This window comes from Macaca fascicularis, chromosome 18, assembly GCF_037993035.2.
Source record: "Macaca fascicularis isolate 582-1 chromosome 18, T2T-MFA8v1.1".
Taxonomy (NCBI): Eukaryota; Metazoa; Chordata; class Mammalia; order Primates; family Cercopithecidae; genus Macaca; species Macaca fascicularis.
In genome coordinates, this window is record NC_088392.1 from 71,365,607 (window position 1) to 71,386,044 (window position 20,438).

At 35.9% G+C, this 20,438-nt stretch overlaps 1 protein-coding gene across 4 annotated transcripts in view; it reads left to right on the top strand.

Moving 5' to 3' along the window:
- SMCHD1 (structural maintenance of chromosomes flexible hinge domain containing 1) overlaps positions 1-20,438 on the top strand; it is a 150,783-nt gene that overhangs the window by 93,166 nt on the left and 37,179 nt on the right. For 2 of the 4 annotated variants that reach the window (XM_005587086.5, XM_045377732.3), the window contains 7 exons: positions 1,772-1,851; positions 2,097-2,254; positions 3,480-3,595; positions 5,021-5,085; positions 13,183-13,270; positions 14,639-14,770; positions 16,165-16,317. In XM_005587086.5, the coding sequence (XP_005587143.2) occupies positions 1,772-1,851; positions 2,097-2,254; positions 3,480-3,595; positions 5,021-5,085; positions 13,183-13,270; positions 14,639-14,770; positions 16,165-16,317 (792 nt within the window). Of the gene's footprint in view, positions 1-1,771; positions 1,852-2,096; positions 2,255-3,479; positions 3,596-5,020; positions 5,086-13,182; positions 13,271-14,638; positions 14,771-16,164; positions 16,318-20,438 lie in introns of those variants that run through there. The other 2 variants (XM_074022758.1, XR_012427283.1) reach the window with 2 other exon arrangements.

Consider the following 20,438-nt stretch of genomic DNA (forward strand, 5'->3'; position numbering starts at 1 on the left):
GAAGCTGCTTGGGATCTAGGGGCTGGTGCAAAGTTGGAGGCCCTCCTTCTAGGGGAAAGAGGAAAAGCCGCTATTCATTGCAAAGGTGTGTGTGTGTGTGTGTGTGTGTGTGTGTGTACAATTTTTTTTTTTTTTTGTGAGACAGAGTCTCACTGCAACGCCCAGGGTGGAGTGCAATGGTGTGATCTTGGCTCACTGCAACCTCTGCCTCCCAGGTTCAAGTGATTCTCCTGCCTCAGCCTCCTGAGTAGTTGGGATTACAGGCATGTGCCATCATGCCTGGCTAATTTTTGTATTTTTAGTGGAAACGGGGTTTCACCATGTTGGCCAGGCTGTTCTCAAACTCCTGACCTTGGGTAATCCACCCGCCTTGGCCTTCCAAAGTGCTGGGATTACAGGCGTGAGCCACCATGCCTGGCCATAAAGTTGTATTTTTATACTGTCTCTTCTGTGTGTTGAAGGGAATTCATTGGTCCCAGCCAGGTTGTTGCTAGGCAAGCCAGGGGGAGTTGGGGTCATATTCAGACAATCTTGAGTATCCCTCCACATATAAAAAATAAATATAAATGTAATGGAGAAACCAGTTGATATTATGTAAAGATGATGTTTCTCTTGCAATTATTTATAGTTCAATCAGAATCCCAGTAGGGATTTCCCAGAACCTGAAAAGGTGATCTTAAAAGTTGTATGGAAGATTAAAGTGCAAAGAATGGCTTATTATACACATGGACCTGTTTTCATAGTAATTACAGTTGGAGTTTTTAAATGAGTCTGTTAAATGAGTCTATGATATTGCTGCTATAAGACCTGAAAAGACTTACTTCTCTGGCTTGTCAGTAAGGATTTGATACCCAGATGGGAGACTTATTTTGAGAAAGATGGGTTGAGAGACAATGGACCAGAGAGTAACTGGGACAGGTATAAACATAGGACTTCATCCTATCATTTCAAGTGTGCTTTCTCATTTTTTCCTATTCAGCTATTGCTTTTCCTGTCTGCATGTACCATTATTACCTTTTCTTTAGGTTCTACTAAGTTGAGATGGGTTTTAGGGTTTGGGAGACAGTCTGATTTTTCTTCTACTGTGGTCTACAAATTCACTGTTATTCTGAATGTTTGCTTCCAGTAGAGTTAGACAACGATTATTTTTAACCCCATAATAAAGATATGATTCTGGTTTCTGGAGAACCATCTGTAAAAGGCTGAGAGACCCTTCTAAATCCGTTATTAGGAAATGTGGCCACTGATTCTTGATCTCTTGAAAGTGAAAGCTTGGTTATCACTGTGAATGTAGTATTGCAGCAAAAATTTGAGAAGCGTATCTGAGTAAACATTCAAGAGAAAAATGAAGAATGAAGATAGTGCTATGATCCTTTGACTTGAGTGTGTGTGTACAGTATATATTTCTCCAGTACAGTCCCCTACACCTGCCCCAGCTTTAGAATATACCTTCATTGTTTGTGTAAACTTCATTTGATGTATCAGTGATATTGAAACGGTGAACTAGAAATCTGCAACTTAGTAACTGAAATACATTAAATTCTAGTGAAATTGATCAAGATGAGTGATTGTTACTCTACTTTGGATTATATCATTACATGCTACATTATTCCAACTAGTTCAGATTTTTAAAATTTAGATTTTGGAAGTATGCAAATACTGCTTTTAAAATAGGAATAGAGGGAAAGAACATTGTAATGGAAGAAAAGAACTTGATTGATCTCTAGAATTTTCTAACTAACCATTTTGTTTTGTTTTGTTTTGTTTTTAGCTCACGCCTTCAAACCAACAGCATAAAACAGATGAGAAAGGCAGGGCTAATTTGGGAGTATTCAGTGTTTTTGCCCCTAGGTAAGAACCAAAAGTTTGATAGTTGTTGGTGTTACAGAGATTCATTTTTCTTCTACTGCTTTGCTGAAGTTAAAAGTAATGACTATCCTCCTATTTAATGTTAGGCAAGAGTTGGGACTGAATAGAAGTTGAGAGGTTTTCTAAGAGTTGAACTTTGCGTAAATTGTCTCAAAATTTTTAGATTATTCACTCAAATTAACTAAATGTAATTTGAACCCCTCTCCCCTTTTGTTTTGTTTTGCTAGAGGAGAGCATACTCTGCAGGTTAAAGCCATCTATAACAAAAGTATCATAGAAGGACCTGTAATTAAGTTAATGATTCTTCCAGATCCAGAAAAACCCGTTCGTCTCAATGTTAAATATGACAAAGATGCTTCCTTCTTAGCAGGGGGTCTTTTCACTGGTGAGTATTTCATATACATAAATAAATCTATAATGATAATTTGCTTTGTACATTAGTGGAATAAATTACTTATCCTAGGTGTTCAGCACAATAAAAAATCATGCTTATAATAGCCTTTTTTAAAAAAAATCCTTTTAAGGGGCAAAGAAAATATATTTAACTTAGCAATGCCTCCTCTTATTCCCGTGTCTTGCATTTATTTTAATATCAAGAATGAACTGAAAGTTCATACATAAACTGATAGGCTGAGGTAATTAATTCACGTGGTGTTTGTACATTCACTGAATTGTAAAATTGTGTGAAAGAAATAGGAACCATATGGTTAGAATTATGGAGTTATGCTCTACTAAATATTGTGTTGTGATCTTAAACCCATCATAACTAGAATCATTTAGCTTAATTTGAGTGAAAATATATCACATCAGCATTTATGATTAAAGATATTTAAGAAAAACAAACATTTATTAAATACTGCTATGTTAAGATACTATGCTGTGCTCTGAATTACAGTAATGAATAAGACAGTTTTCAGTGTGCTCAGTCTAATGTAGGAGACAGGGAAGCAAATGATTTCAATATTATGTGGCAGATATTAATAGGAAATTAGTTTTTGCTTTACACAAATAATTTTCTGAAAGACTTCCATTTTCTTAAAAAGGTGAATCCCTGTACATAGTTTTAAGTAGTGAATGAAGCACCTCAAAGTTTAGATTTAAAAATTTTTGACAGTAATTTTTAATAATTAAGTTACATGTGCACATAGCTTTTTATACTTTATAAAGTAGACTCTCTATACCATATGTAAAATATTAAGTCTATTTCAGGGAGATCTATTTCCTGTTATTAAAAAACTACAGTAACAGGTGCCAAATGAATGTTACAGGTGGTAAATATAATGGGAATATTATATATAATGATCTCTTGGCTATTGTATGCTATTGAAAATCATACAAGAAAGTAAATATTCTGTTCTTGGAATACGTAAAGCATATGGTGCTATGACCAGTTGGCGTAACTCTTAAGTTGCTGAGTATACATACATTCTAGCCTTTTGGTGTTGTATGCTAGAATTTATACATTTCTTCGTCAGACTTGTATTAACATTTAAATAACATGTATGCTTTAAACATTTAAATAAGATATTTGCTTTAAGGCATACAATTATTTAACCATATCCATTAATTGAACTAGAAAGAAAATAATTTTTTAACGTTTACCATGACAGATTTTATGATTAGTGTTATTTCTGAAGATGACAGTATCATTAAAAATATTAATCCAGCACGTATTTCCATGAAAATGTGGAAGCTATCTACCAGTGGGAACCGACCCCCAGCAAATGTGAGTCATGGGAAGCATTTTTTGAAGTTAAAAATAGTTCTTACATTTAACTTAAAACTAAATCTCATTTAATGTAAATATATAATGTTATATAAATTTGAGAAATGGAAGCTAATTCACTTCATTCCTTGGAGTTAAAGAAATTACATCAGTCTATGTTTCAGAATTGACAGTTGATGCTATTGAAAAAGAGTAGTCTACTTTGTGATTTTTCTTAACATTTTAAGATGCCTATATAATAAAATTATTTCATCTGAAGGACAGTAGCACAAGGCAGAAGCTATTAAATATGAGGGGATAATATAGAAAATGAGATAGTAAAGAGATAGGATTGATAGACTGCTTGAAAGAGAGTGGAGACAGAGTTAGAGGGTCTAGAACAGTGCTGTCCAGTAGAAAGATCACACCTGGTGTTTCAGCTTTCTAGTAGCTACATTTAAAAGCTAAAAAGAGGCCGGGCGCGGTGGCTCAAGCCTGTAATCCTAGCACTTTGGGAGGCCGAGACGGGTGGATCACGAGGTCAGGAGATCGAGACCATCCTGGCTAACACGGTGAAACCCCGCCTCTACTAAAAAATACAAAAAACTAGCCGGGCAAGGTGGCGGGCGCCTGTAGTCCCAGCTACTCGGGAGGCTGAGAAAGGAGAATGGCGTAAACCCAGGAGGCGGAGCTTGCAGTGAGCTGAGATCCGGCCACTGCACTCCAGCCTAGGCGACAGAGCGAGACTCCGTCTCAAAAAAAAAAAAAAAAAAAAAAAAAACAAAAAAAAAAACTAAAAAGAAATAAGTAAAATTCTAGAGTTTTTAACCTAATATATCAAAAGTTACCATTTCAACAGATACTCAATAGTTTAAAAATTATTGCTGGGATTTCACATTCTTTTATCTTACCGAGTCTATGAAATTTGGTGTTTATTTTACACTGTATATCAATTCAGACCAGTCACATTTCAAGTGTCCAGTAGCCACATATAGCCATTGGCTACCATACTGGACAATGCAGATCTGAAATAAATCTAAAATTGGGAACTAAAGTTTATCAGGGTCCTGATATAATAATCAACTTCAACATTTATGGTTCATTTTGATCATTGGTTTTGGAAACTATCTTGCTTAATTAATCCTGAATCTTTGCTTGCTCAATTTGGGCCATCAGTCCAGTCAAGTTGGTGTTATCTTAAAATAATATCACCGTAAAGTTCTGTTGTGTGTCTTTTAATAATGGGGTGTCTTTCCACTGTCACTAATCTCACAGTGTACCTTACATGTATTATGAAGATATATACATGTATATATATACCTGTATGTTTATAAACGGAATCCAGATACACATTCAGTGTAGGTATATATAAGCTTTCCTCCTAAGTATACTATGTTAAATTTTGTCATTTTCCCCTCTCCCCTTCTCTCCTACTCCCCTTTCTAGGCAGAAACATTTAGTTGTAATAAAATAAAAGATAATGACAAGGAAGATGGCTGCTTCTATTTCAGGTATTTCTCAAAACATTTCATATTTTGAATACGTATCTTGTTACAAAGTAATTCAACCCTGGAGAGAGATGTGGGCTCACCTGACGAAAAGTAATTGGTGATCAAATAGAAATATTAATGTCTCTAAATTTTTGTCAGTTTTTTGGGAAAAGGTGTGTTTTCGTTTTTAAGCTTTAAATTAGTTTTAAGCTTTGTAAATTGTGATTGTATTTGCTTTTGAAACTATAGAAGCCATCAGAAGATCTTTTATGTTGTCAGCGCACTTTATAACTTTTTATTATATACGAGGTTTCTATAAAGATTAGACTGGCTTTTAACATTTCTGTGGCTTTGAACATGTTGCTGCTTCATTCTAGACCTCCATTTTCAAATCTGAAAAGATTATGTCTTAAGTTTCTTTAAAAATCCTTTATCATCAGTAGGGTCAAAATGTTCATTATATTTGTTCAGTGCTTTTTCAGACTAACTAGTAAAGGACCAATCATGGATGCTCCACCCCTTGCCTCTTCCAGTTATTACTGTCTTCCTTCCTGTTGTGCATGCCACGCACACACTCGTGTAAACACACACATGCACATACCACAAACCCTGTCCTGATTTGGTCTTATTTAAAGTTCCATTTATATTAGCATACATCTCTATAGTCTCTGATTAGTTGTGCCCATTTTTGAACTTGATATACAATTTTGTTCCTTTGCATGTGACTTCTTTCACTCAGCATCATGAGATTCTGTGGCATATAGCTATAAGTTCATTAATTTCCATTGCTGTATAGAAGTCCATTGTGTGAACACACTACAATTTTCCATTCTGTTAATGGCTATTTGCATTTTCAATTTTGGGCTATTACAAATAATGTTTATAACACTGGTGCTCATATAAAAGTAAAATTGCTGGGTTATAAGTTCATAGATGTGTATATTTAAATGTAGATGTGTATGTTAGATGTTAAATATATATGTTAAACATGGATGTGTATGTTTAACTTGAGTAGCTTGAGGGTTTATTTGTTTTTAACACAGAGCCTTGCTAGAGTGCAGTAGATAGAGTGCAATGGCTCACTGCAACCTCTGCTTCTCTGGCTTAAGCGAGCCCCCTGTCTCAGCCTCCCAAGTAGCTGGGACTACAGGAATGTGCTGCCATGCCAAGCAAATTTATTTATTTATTTTGTGTGTGTGTGAAGACCGGGTTTCACCAAGTTGCTCTGGCTAGTCTTGAACTCCTGGGCTCAAAGCCATCTGCCCGCCTCAGCCTCCCAAAGTGGTGGGATTACAAGCATGAGCCACCGCGCCCAGCCCTTCCCAACACGGTTTTGTGGGTCTTTTCAGGTGTAATCTTCTGGTGGACATGTAATAGAGTGGCATCACACTTACTTTTAATTTGCATTTTCCTGTTTATCATATATTTATTGGCCACTTAGATTACCTTTGTGAAGTGCCTTTTTTGAGTATCTGAACAACGTTTGTATTGATTTTTTTATATTAATTTGTAGGAGTTCTTTATATATTAGAAATGTAAAGCTTTTGTTAGACATCTTTGCCTGTCCTGTGGCTTGCTTTCTCACTTTATGATATCTTGAACAGCAATGGTTAATTTTTATATGAGCAAATGTGTTAATCATCTTTTTTATAGTTGATCTTCTTTGTGTCCTGTTTAAGTCTTCCCTTATATTTAGGTCATCAACACATTCTACTATATTATTGTGTTGGGGGTTCCCAAGACCAATGCCAGGTTTGATGATTCACCAGGAGGACTCACAGGACTTAATATATAGTTGGGCTTATAGCTATGTTTTATTGAAACAAAAGGATTCAAAGTGAAATGAGCAAGGTAAAAAGCTCATGGGGTGATGTCCAAGGGAAACCACACACAGAGGAAGCTTTCCAAGGATTCTGTCTTGGTGAAGTCACAGAGTATGTGCTTAGTTCCCCAGCAATAAATTGTGACAGTGCGTATAAAATGTTGTCAACCAGGGAAGCTCACTAGAGACTCAGCATTCAGGGTTTTTGTTAGGGTGTGGTCACATAGGCAGCCTCTACCTAGCAAATACCAGATTTTCAGAAGAAAAGCAAGTGTGTAGCATCAGCCATATTAGCACAGTGGTTTAGGCAATGTGAGCCACTCTCATCAGTTAAAGGTCAGAACCCTCCTGAAATCTAAACTCACAGATGTCTGCCAAGGGCCTGTCTTGCAAGCAGACCTTTCTAAGGATGGCACTTTAGATTTGCTGTGTTCTTTTTGTACAGTTATACATGGAATTGATTTTTTTTTTTTTTTTTTTTTTTAATGTATAGTGCGGTGGCTCACACCTATAATCCCAGCACTTTGGGAGGCAGAGGCAGGCAGATCACATAAGGTCCATCGGAAATGGTATCTCCTGAAACATTTTTATTTTCTGTTGTTTTTGGTTATAGAGATGCAGTTGATTTATGTATATTGACCTTGTAGCAGTTATCTTTGTTAAACTCCTTTATTTCTTATTTTAATTAATTAATTAATTTATTTATTTAGAGACAGGGTCTCACTCTGTCACCCAGGCTATAGTGCAGTGGTGCATTCATGGCTCAATGTAGCCTTGACCTCCCAGACTCAAGCACTCTTCCTACCTCAGCCTCTCAGGTAGCTGGGACTACAGACCCACACAGCTACACCTGATTTATTATTTCATTTTTTGTGGAGACAGGGTCTTACTATGTTGTCTGGGCTTGTCTGAAACTCCTGGGCTCAGACAACCCTCCTGCCTTAGCCTACCAACTGGCTGGGACTACGGGCCCACACTACCACACTTGGATAATTTTTTAATTTTTGTGGACTCAAGGTCTCATTGCTGGTCTTGAACTCCTGGGTTCAAGCAGTCCTCCCACCTCCGCCTCCCAAAGTGCTGGGATTACAGATGTGAGCCACCACTCCTGGCTCTAATTTTATTTGTAGATTCTTTGGGATTTAATAAAAATATCTGTGATATATAATAGTTTGTTATTTTCCAGTTTTTCTGTATTTTCTTTTTCTTTTTCTTTTTCTTTTTCTTTTTTTTTTTTGAAACGGAGTCTCGCTCTGTCACCCAGGCTGGAGTGCAGTGGTGCGATCTCGGCTCACTGCAAGCTCCGCCTCGCGGATTCATGCCATTCCCGTCTCAGTCTCTGGAGTAGCTGGGACTACAGGCACCTGCCACGACGCCCAGCTAATTTTTTGTATTTTTAGTAGAGACAGGGTTTCACCATGTTAGCCAGGATGGTCTCGATCTCCTGACATTGTGATCTGCCCGCTTCGGCCTCCCAAAGCACTGGGATTACAGGCGTGAACCACCGCGTCCGGCTGTGTGTTTTCTTTTTCTTATCATACCACAGCATCTTGGATTTACAGCAAAATGTTAAATAGACATGATGAGAGTGATCATCCTAATCTGGTTTCAAATCTCAAAGGGAACATTTCATCATTCCACCATTAAGTGTGATGTTTGCTTTAGTTTTTCTTTTATCAAACGTTCATTTCTGAGTCTTAATAAGTCTTTTATCAAACTGTTCATTTCTAAGTCTTAATTATAAATTGACTTTAGATTTCATCTATTGAGGCAATATGTGATATTTTTCGTTTAATTTAAAAAAAATCCCTTAAGACTTTGTTCCTTTACTTTTTAATGTGGTAATTAGTACATTAGTTTTCTGAATGGTCAGCCAACCTTGCAATTACTGGAATAAACCCAATTTTATCATGTTGTATTATTTTTATATATTGATGGAGGTGTTTTGGTAATGTTTTCTTAGGATTTTTGCATCTACCTTGATGTTTGAAATTAACCTGCATTTTCTTTCTTACAAATTCTTAGTTTGTTGGCTCTATCATGTAGGCCTCACAAAAGTAGAAAGAAATTTTCCCTCAGTCTGGGTTTATTCTTAGGAGGATCTTATATAAGAGTGTTATTATTCCTTCCTTGAATGGTGATAGATTCATCCGTGAAGCCATCTGAGCCTGGTGTTTTTGTGGAGGAAAGATTTTAGTTATGGTTTCAGTTTGTTCAAATTCAGAAGTTACAGACCTATTTGTATTTCCTGTCTCTTGCTCAGTTTTGATATCTTGTAATGTAATTATCAAACTATCTTCTTTTTTTTTTTTCTTTTTGAGACAGCGTCTCGCTCTGTTCCCAGGCTGGAGTGCAGTGGCATGATCTCAGCTCACTGCAACCTCCACCTCCCTGTTCAAGCAATTCTTCTGCCTCAGCCTCCCAAGTAGCTGGAACTACAGGCGTGCACCACCACGCTTGGCTATCAGACTGTCAATTTTATGTAAATTTTCAAATTTGTTCTTCTTATTGTTCTGTTTATTTTCTGTGAGATCTGTGGTGATCTCTCATTCTTGACACTATTTGTACTCTCTTTGTGGCTTGATTAATCTTAGTAAGAGATTTCAATTTTTTAGATCTTTTAAAGAACAAACTTTGGGCTTTTAAAATATATTTTATATGTTTTATTATTTAATTTCATTTAATTCCTTTGCATTTCATTTGTTCTTTTATTAAAACTGCTTGAGGTTTTTTAGCTCATTTATTTTCGTCACACACACACAACATGTATATGTGTATATGCATGTAGAGCTGTACTTTTCTGAGCATAGCTTTAATAGCATTCACAAGTTTTATATATTTTATTTTTATTAGTATTTGGGTCAAAAATTGTTTTTTCTTCTTTCTTTTTTCTTTTTTTGAACCAGAGTCTCGCTCTTTCATTCTGGCTGGAGGGCCATGGTGTGATGATAACTCACTACAGGCTTGAACTCCTGGATTCAAGCAATCCTTCCACCTTAGCCTCCTTAGTAGCTAGGACTGCAGATGTGTATACCACTACACCCAGCTAATTTTTTTTTTTTTTTTTTAATTTGGTAGATATGAGGGCCTCACTATGTTGCCCAGATTGGTCTCCAACTCTTGGTCTCAAGCGGTCCTCCCACTGCAGCTTCCCAAAGTGCTGATTACAGGCATGAGCCACTGAGCCCAGCCTTGGATTAAAATATTTTTAAATTTTCATTGTGATTTCATCCTTTGACTCATGGCTTATTCAGATGTTTACTGAATTGTGAAATTTAGTCTACCCTGTATGATTTCAATCCTTTGAAATTGTTACTTGTTTTTGTGCTGGGTATACAGTCAGTTTTTGCATATATTCCAAATATACTAGATAATAATGTGATTTTTGCATTTGAGGTACAGTGTTCTATATCTTTTATTTTTTTGTCTGTTTCACCTAGCAGTGTAGTAAATCTCCGAGTGTGAATGAAGGTTTGTCTATTTTTTCTCTTAGTTTTGAGGCTTTGTTATTAGGTACATACAGACTTAATTATTATATTTTTCTTGCAAATTAAACCTTTTATTATTATGAAGTATTCTTTTTCTCTAGTAATGTTTTTTGCCTTAAAGTTTACTTTGGTAACAGTATACCAACTTTCTCTGTGAATGACATGCAAAAGCCACTTTGGGAATCATGAGGGTTAGTGTTTGCATATATATATGTGTGTGTGTGTGTGTGTGTGTGTATTCTTTTAAGTGTATCTTTTGTAAATTGCATTATTGGATTTTTTTCCTGATAATCTTTGTCTTCTCATTGAAAGTTTAGGTCTTACATATACCAATTTACTTGGTTTTGGATCTGTTTTGTTTTCTGTGTGATCCAACTGTTTTTTTCCCTTCTCTTTCCTGTTTTCTTTCTTTTTGATATATTGTTTCTAATAGTCATTTTCTGATAGTTACACCATCTTTCACTGTTCTCCAAGTGATTTCCTTGGAGATTTGTAACATGTATACTTGACATAGCAATATCTAGTAATAATTTGTATTTTTTTACCTTCTTGAGCAGTGCATGGATCTTAGAACATTTACTTCCATTCCCTTCTCCCAATTTACATGGCTTTTTTGTTGTGCATATTAAACCTATCAAGGCATCATTTTTATTGCTTATAATCAGTGTTTATTTAGATTGATTCATTTATCCTTTATGTTAATCTTTAACTCAAGGCTTTCATCTGGTATTGTTTTCCATCTTAGAAAGTTCCTTCAGTATGTCTGCTGGTGATGAAATATGTTATTTTTACCTGAAAATATCTTTATTCCACTTTCATACTTGAAGGACATTTTTACTGCATATGGTATTCAAGGTCAACAATTTCTTACCGCCATCCTTCACTATCTTCTCATCATTCTGTTGTCAGTCTCATTATTGTTTAAAAAAAAATGTATTTTCCCTCCTTTGGTTATTTTGTGGTTGTTTCCTCCCCTACCCCCACCCCATCCCCTGCCCAACAGTTTTACTATATGTCTGTGTGGATTTCTTTTTTACATCCTGCTTGGTTTTCACGGGCTTTGATTTCGTGGTCTTCAGTTTTAAAAAGTTTTGCCATTCTTTTGCCTCTCTTCCTTCTAGATGATTACTTTGAACTATCTTCAGTTAACTAATTCTCCCTTCAGTAACATCTAATTTTCTGTTAAATCCCTCCTTCAGTTGCCAATTTCTGTTTGACATTTTCAGTTAATCTGTGTATTAAAGTCTGCCTAGAGTTCCTTTAGGTCTGTTGTGATTTTCTCTTGGTTTCTGTTGGTTTTCATTCTAGTTCTGTCCTTCATGTATCTGGTGATTCTGTTATTGCTGTACGAGACATTTTATTTATGAATATTTATAGAAATGATATGTAGGATAAGAGTATGTTACATTTGCTTCTGTCCATTGTCTGGGCCACTACCCATCTATTACCACTTCAGTTCAGTTTCAGAGATTGACATGATTAAAAGCCAAGTTGCATTTCTTTTGCAAGCTGGTCTGCTTTAGGTTTACCTGTGCTGCTAGAATTTACTCCCAGGACTAAAGCATCCTTAAATGTGAAATTCATCTCCCAGGGCCTCCATTCTATCTTATATTCTACTAAGTTATTTTTTACTTTAGCTTGTTAACTCTTGAACATTTTCAAGCAATTTTTTTTTTTTTTTTGTACAGCTGTTTTCATCATGAAGGGTTGGCCTGCCATTTGGAAGCAGAAATCTGTTTTCTTTCTTTTTGGAGATAGAGTATCACTCTGTCACCCAAGCTGGAGTACAGTGGCGTGATGTTGGCTCACGGCAACCTCTGCCTTCCGGGTTCAAGTGATTCTCCTGCCTCAGCCTCCTGAATAGCTGGGACTACAGGCATGCACCACCATGCCTGGCTCATTTTTGTATTAATAGTAGAGATGGGATTTCGCCATGTTGGCCAGGCTGGTCTCGAACTCCTGACCTCAAGTGATCCGCCTGCCTCAGCCTCCCAAATTGCTGGGATTACAGGCATGAGCCACTGCACCCAGCCTTGTTTAAATTTTCAATATAACTTTCTTAGGAGTTACTATCTCAGAGAAAACAATATAGAGAAAGGTTAAATAATTTTCTTCAAGGTTGCATAGATGTTACAGTGCCGGGATTTGAATTGAAGTACGTATTCAAAACCTGTGCTCTGTACTGCATTGAGCCGGTATTTTGAGAATATGAATGACATGCAAAAGCTACCCTAGGGATCATGAGCCATGTCGCACATATTGTAGAATATTATTCATATTTTCATTGTGGTAAAGCCTGACGAAAATAGGTTAATAAGTGTACCTCTTCTTAGGCACTGAGTTCGTTATTGATGATTGACTCACAGTAAATGCCTTATATACATAAATATTTCAAGTAGTACTTGAATGGAAATAAAGTTACATAGAAGAGCAGCAGGATGTTCTATAATTTTGAAATACAAAACTGTCGCTTAGAAATTTATAAAGTAGAAATGAAGCAAAATTTACTTGACATATATCAGCATTTTTGATGTATTTACTGCTTTCTCAACTTCATATTCCTGTTCTTTCAATTTTTACCATATCCAGCATTTTTGTTCTGGATGTTTTGTAAAAGAATGTACAGGTAAGAGGAACCTCGGAATTAGCAAGAAATATTTGTTGAATGAATGAAGGTCAATATAGTGTTAGTAGTTCTATTCTTCCTACTCATTTATTTTTGTGGAAAGAACAGAAATGTTGACTCTTTGAATTCCTTCCCCCTCTATACAAACATTGTCAGTAATCTTAACTTTCTTTTAAATTTAGGGATAAAGTAATTCCTAATAAAGTGGGGACATATTGTATCCAGTTTGGTTTTATGATGGATAAAACAAATATTCTCAACAGTGAACAGGTTTGCTTACTTTTTTAATATACCACAGTTAGCTTTACATTTTCTTTTTTTTTCCCTTGGTTCTGCATTAAATGAAATAGCTTCATGTTTTCTCATTTAGTTTATGAGTGAAATATTTTGTTTAAAAGTGATTATTGGATGTGAAATATAAATAATTCAACTTTCAAGAAAATTAGTATAGAATATGTTTAAATTTGTCCAATAATTTGACCTGTTACAGGAGTCACATTTCCATTTCTCTTTATATCAAAGACTCAGCATTTTAGTGTGTAGTGTCATAAAGTTGCTCATATCAACCATGCATGGAAAATATTAGTAACATTTCACACAGCCATAACAGAGAGCGAAATTATGTCCTTTGCAGCAACATGGATGTGGATAGAGGCCATTATCCTAAGTAAATTAACTAAGAAACCAAAAACCAAATACTGCTTGTCCTCCCTTACAAGTGGGAGCTAAACATTGGGTACACACGGACACAAAGATGGGAACAGTGAACGCTGGGGATTGCAAAAGAGGGGAGAGAGGGAGGTGGGCAAGAGTTGAAAAAATACCTATTAGGTACTGTGTTTGCTACTTGGGTGACGGGATCATTAGAAGCCCAAACCTCAGCATCCTGCAGTAATACTCATATAACACACTTGCACATACACCCCCTGAATCTAAGATAAAATTTTTAAAATAATAAAAGTTAGAAATTAAAAATAAATAGTATTTCAGTTATTAGGATTCTGGATAGTGATATTCAAGTTAGTTTAAATATACATCATCTACATTTAATACTGTTGGTATAGGCTGGGTGCAGTGGCTTACGCCTATAATCCCAGCACTTTGGGAGGCTGAGGCGGGCAGATCACTTGAGATCAGGAGTTCGAGACCAGCCTGGCCAATAGGGTGAAACCCCGCCTGTACTAAAAATACAAAAATCAGCTGGGCGTGGTGGGCGCACGCCTGTAGTCCCAGCTGTTCAGGAGGCTGAGGCAGGAGAATCGCTTGAACCTCGGAGGTGGAGGTTGCAGTGGGCAGAGATCACGGCCACTGCAGTCCAGCCTGGGTGTCACAGTGAGACTCTGTCTCAAAAAAACAAACAAACAACTGTTGATATACTAATTTTTTAAATTACCTATGTTTTTTAATACCTCTAAGTTTGTTCTTAGAGATGGCTGTAAACATCCAAAAATTAACCTGACCTAACTTTTATGCTGAATTTTAAAAGCAAATTGATTACTTTTAAAAGATTAATAGAAATAAATTTTAGAAGGTAACATTTAATTTTATTTAGTATGTGCCATTGTTACGTCTTCCCTTCCTCTTAAATACTAAAGCATCAATATATTGTTAATCAGAATGTCTCTTTTATTTTTTAAGGTTATAGTTGAAGTCCTGCCTAATCAACCTGTGAAGTTAGTACCTAAAATTAAACCACCTACACCAGCTGTTTCTAATGTTCGCTCAGTTGCCAGTAGGACCTTGGTCAGAGATCTACATCTTAGTATCACGGTAATGTTTATTTTCTTCCAAAACTACAAAGGGTAACAAGAAAAATTATCTTTGATTTTAGGGTACAAAATTATTTTTGTGGATTCTGTCAATTACTCCGATTAAGGTTATAGAGAAAACTTGTGCAGATGAATTAAATATTTGTAAATATCTTTGAATACAAATAGAGAATATATAACATTATACATAAAATGAATTCAGATATACTAAGCAGAACTGCCTCAAAATGCAGAAATCTCAATATGCCTACCTTTTTTTTTGAGACAGGGTCTTGTTCTGTCACCCAGTCTAGAGTGCCATGGCACAATCATAGCACACTGCAGCCTCAAGCAGTCCTCCCACCTCAGCCTCCTGGGAAGCTGGGACCACAGTTGCACAGCACCACATCTGGCTAGTTTTAAATTTTTTTCTGTGGGGTTTTGCTGTGTTGCCCAGGCTGGTCTTGAAATCCCGACCTCATGTTATTCTCCTGCCTCAGTCTTCCAAAGTGCTGGGATTACAGCTGTGAACCACCACACCCAGCTGCTACCTTTTCTAATACATACCTTTACTCACCTTTTTCGTGTATATATCACGAATGAGTGTGAACTATTGACTCTTCAATGTCCAGTTCACTGAGGGGACAGAAGGACATAAGTTGTTTTTTTTTTTTTTTTTTTTAAGTGATCTGCTCTGATGACTGCTCATAGTTAAGAAAGAAAGAAAATCAGAGCTCCTCCAAGGCTGCTGATTTCATGAAGCGTAAGCAGCAACACAGCTGTCAAAAATACTAACAAAAACATGTAAAACACAGTAGTGGGACTGCACCTGTATGGAAAATTTGGTTGGTGGGATACTTACCTACTTCCAGTTTATTTTCCTGTTTTAGATGATTGGTTATTCTTCCCCAGACATCTCTTCTTTTCCCAAAACATCTTGTTGGGGTCAACAGTGCCATAGAATTACTCCAAGAGTCTTTGAATCTCATATAAGCACCAAACATTGTGTGAAACACATATAGGCCTATTGGTTTTTAAATGTATACAGATGCTGCTGGTGTTAATAAAATAATTAAAGTCACTACAAGTTTATAATAACTTTTTGTTAATCACTTTTCACATCAGTAGGTGCTAAAAGTATATGAAAAGGTGATATTTTAAAATGGGAGTCTTTGTAATTTAGTAAGGTAGGAACTGTTGTATTAGGTGGAAGTCTCTTGTTCTTTTATAGTTTCTGGAACTATTTCTTGCCTGTGGAACACTCAAACTTAGAACTGAATTCTGTGCTTAGATTAAGAAAGATACAGATAATTTAATGTCGGGGGCTCTGTGTCTTATTTCTGATTTGTACATGCTCTTCTCTGGGTTTACTCTTCTGATCATTTTCTCTGATTGTTTTCCATTTTTTGTTTTAAGGATGACTACAACAACCATACTGGAATTGATTTGGTTGGCACTATAATAGCCACCATTAAAGGCTCTAATGAGGAAGATACTGATACCCCACTGTTTATCGGGAAAGTTAGAACACTTGAATTCCCCTTTGTGAATGGTTCAGCTGAAATCGTGGTAAATTTTTTATATCTTTTGGTAGATAGGATTTCTGTATTTAATGTTTTTAACCACCATATTAAGACACCTTTTTTTTTGTATAGCTATGAAGATGTTCTAATCATAGCACTAAATTGGAAAGTCAGCTGAAATATTTTCTGATTTTGCTATTACAAATTGAACCCAGGATCTTTTTAAGTAAGACTCCCATTTTTCCTGTGGGATGACAGCTTTTTCTGATTCTAGTTGTTTTTAACTTTAGTGACAATACGTGATACTTTATGTTTCATTGAAAAGCTGCCATTATGTGGATAGAAACAAAAAATGTAGCCCAGGTAAATTTGAATTAAACAACTTATATTTGTTACTCATTTTTTTCTAAAATGAAAATAGTTTTATTTGTATTTTAAAAATACACAATTCAAGAACTTCCATAAATAATCAAGATATTGTCACCTGTCACAGATAATAGATGATTAGCAATTTCATATTACCTTCCAGAGTTTTAGCATATACACTAATGCTGCCTGCATACCATGTGTGTATATGATTTATATACATGTTCGGAGGGTGTAAAATTTCGTTAATAGAATTGTGCCTTTATAAAAATCTTTTCTGGTTTAACATCTCTAATATATTCTCAGTAAAAGTAAGCCTACATCATTGTACGTTAATGACCACCATTTATTTGATCACTCCTTAGTGAAATTTAGTTATTTCCTAAAGTTTGTTTTTATCAACAGTGCTTCCATTAGCTTTCTTCTATGTACAGTCAGCCCCCCATATCCGTGGGTTTCACATCTGTAGATTCAAAAATAATTGGGAAAAAAATTTCATCTGTACTGAATACATACAGACATTTTTCTTGTCAGTATTCTATAAACAATACAACAACTATTTTCATAGCGTTTTATTAGTTATTACTAGTAATCTAGGGATGATTCAAAGTATATGAAGTATGTGCATAGGCTGTATGCAAATACCACACCATTTTATATCAGGGACGTGAGTGTGCATGGATTTGAGTATCTGTGGGAGTCCTGGAACTAGTACTCCACAGATACCAAGGGATGACTATATATCTTTTTGTATATATTATTTCTTTAAGAAATTACTAGAAGCAGAATGTGTTAGAGATAGGATATGCATATTTTAAACCTTTTGGTAGTTACTGCCAATTGCTCTTCAGTTTATATTCCTGCCAGAAGTATATGTCCATCTTACTCATATTAGCAACACTATATATGTGAGCAGTTTTAAAAATTCTAACCAAATATCTGATTAAAAATTTATTTTTGTCACTACTAAGGTTGAACATTTTTTGGCTTTAATCTTTCTAAGATTGTTTACTGACCATTTCTTTTTGAATTTCCATTTTTTTCTTAAAAATATTAGTGCTCTTTTATTAAGTATTAAGTACTTTTTCCTGAGGTGTTTTTTTTGTTTTGTTTTCAGAACTTTCCTTTCTTTATATTGGAGGGGCAGATCATATTCACAGTGCTATCTCTGATATCCTTTCTTTAATTTTTGATATATCTGGATTTTATTGACCCTTTTTCAAATCCATTAATTTTCTTGATATCTTTATCAGTAATTCTAACAGTACTAATAGATATGAAATGTTACCTTTTCTTATATTTTTGTTGTTGTTCATTTCTGTGTCTAATTCATTGCAACATCACATTGTTTCAGTAAAATTAGGCTTATACAGTAGGAGCCTGCAAGCTGTATCTCGCCTGAAGACTTGTCAGTTGGTCTGGCAGTGGCTGACCAATACAGCATTTTCATTTTAATTAATTTCCAACATTTAAAGTTCTGGAGTTTTTAAATAAAACTCTGCATTTCTAATTTACTTGGTAAAATCTAAAGATCTGGCAACACTGGATGAGGATTGTCTTAGCCAACTGTGTGTTCACCCTGAACAGTGACTCCTCCTCTCAGTGCATCTGGTTTCCAGTCAGCCACTTCCATGCCACTTCTTTTCATTTATTGACATTGAGGACATATATATTTATCACTTATATTCACACTTGTTCTTCTGTTTTTATTATAGTAGAGAATAAAGTAAAATTTTCTTGTGCTCTAACAAAAATTAGGTAATGAAAGCCACATTGAAAAACAAAGGGGAGTGGAGAGACATACTTAACATGCAGAGTGGGTTCGTATTGGAAGAAGACATCTAGTCCACTTTACCTGTTTTCCTATTTAGCTATGTCCAGTTTTCTTGGCCCCCTTGTAGTCATTTGAAATTGGTAAGCCTGCTGTATATACTCCTGAGATTCAGACAGAGATTTGGTTAATCCCCAGCAGCTGTATATAAAAATCTCTTCACATCATGCATGTAAATGTACTCTTACCACTAGAGGTCCCTGATATCTCACTGAATAAATAGAAAACTCAAGTCCTTCTTGGCTCCTGCCTCACATATTGATTTAGTATGTCTGGAGCAGGGCTCTAAAATCTGATTTTTAACAAGCAGGCGATTCTTAACAAGCAGGTGATTCTTATCATTAGGGAAGTTTAGGAAACACTGGTCCAGAGCACAACCAGTATTTGTAAATGTTCCACGTTATTGCTTTGTTTAAAGTTACAATCTAAATTTGTAGTTGCTCAAGTTTGTTAAATTGTGCTATTCAGATTCACTGTATTATTTGCCTACATGAGCTGGACGTTTCTGATGGCAGTGTCTTAAGTTTCATTCTGATATGCATTTGTTTGTTTCTCATATGCCAAATTTCCGTTTATACTTGGATCCAGTTTGGGATTCTTCAGTTCTCTTCATTTCTGTTACTCTGTTTTTCCTTTTTTCTTGGTAGGTACGCATCAGGGATTAAAAACTGTAAAACTTTGAGATAGGAGATTCCTCTTTAAACAAGACAAAAAGGAAAAGATTATATTTAACTACATTAAAAGTTACACTTTCCGCCAGGCACAGTAGCTCATGCCTATAACCTTAACACTTTGGGAGGCCAAGGTGGAAGGATTGCTGGAGCCCAGGAATTCAAGACCAGCTTGGGCAACATGGCAAAATCCCATCTCTACAAAAAATAGCCACGCATGGTGACACATGCCTATAGCCACAGCTACTCATGTGGCTGAGGTGGGAAGATAGCTTAAGCCTGGGAGGTTGAGACTACAGTGAGCCATGATTATGCTACTGCACTCCAGCCTGGGTGACAGAGCAAGACCCTGTCTCAAAAAAAAAAAAAAAAAAAGGTTACAGTTTATGTACTGTAAGCATATCTTAAACAGAATTAAAAGAAACAGTGACAATGTGTTGATAATTGTTGACACTGGATGATCAGATTTATTATCTGATTCTGTATTAGAAAAAACAGTCTTTAAGGTAGTAAATTGAGGAGAAATACCAATTTTGCTATATGCAGTCATGTCATCACTTAATGATGGGCATACGTTCTAAGAAATATATCATCAGGTGATTTCATTGTTGTGCAAATATCATAGAGTATACTTAAACCTAGGTGATACAGCCTACTATACACCTGGGCTATATGTCATAACCTATTTCCTTTTTTTTTTTTTTTTGAGATGGAGTGTCGCTCTGTCACCCAGGCTGGAGTGCATTGGTGCACTCTTGGCTCACTGCAGCCTCCGCCTCCTGGGTCCAAACAATCCTCCCACCTCAGCCTTCTGAGTAGCTGGGACTACAGGCACGTGCCCACCACACCCAGCTGATTTTTGTATTTTCAGTAGAGACAGGGTTTCACCACGTTGGCCAGGTTGGTCTCAAACTCTGACCTGAGACGATCCACCCACCTCAGCCTCCCAAAGTGCTGGGATTGTAGGCATGAGCCACCACGCCCAGCAGCATAACCTGTTTCTCCTAGACTACAAACCTGTACAGTATGTGACTATACTGAACACTGTAGGTAATTTTAATATAATAGTATTTGTGTATCTAAACATAGAAAAGGTATAGTAAAATGCAGTATTATAATCTTTTGGGACCACCATTATACATGTGGTACTTTGTTAATGAAATGTTGTTATGTGGTGCATGACTGTGTTAGATACATATAATTAGAGGACTGATATATTGAACAGATTTCTAAAACCTCCTAAGGAACTACTTGCAAATCAATCAAAAAAAAAGACAAACCAGTAGAAAAATAAATGGG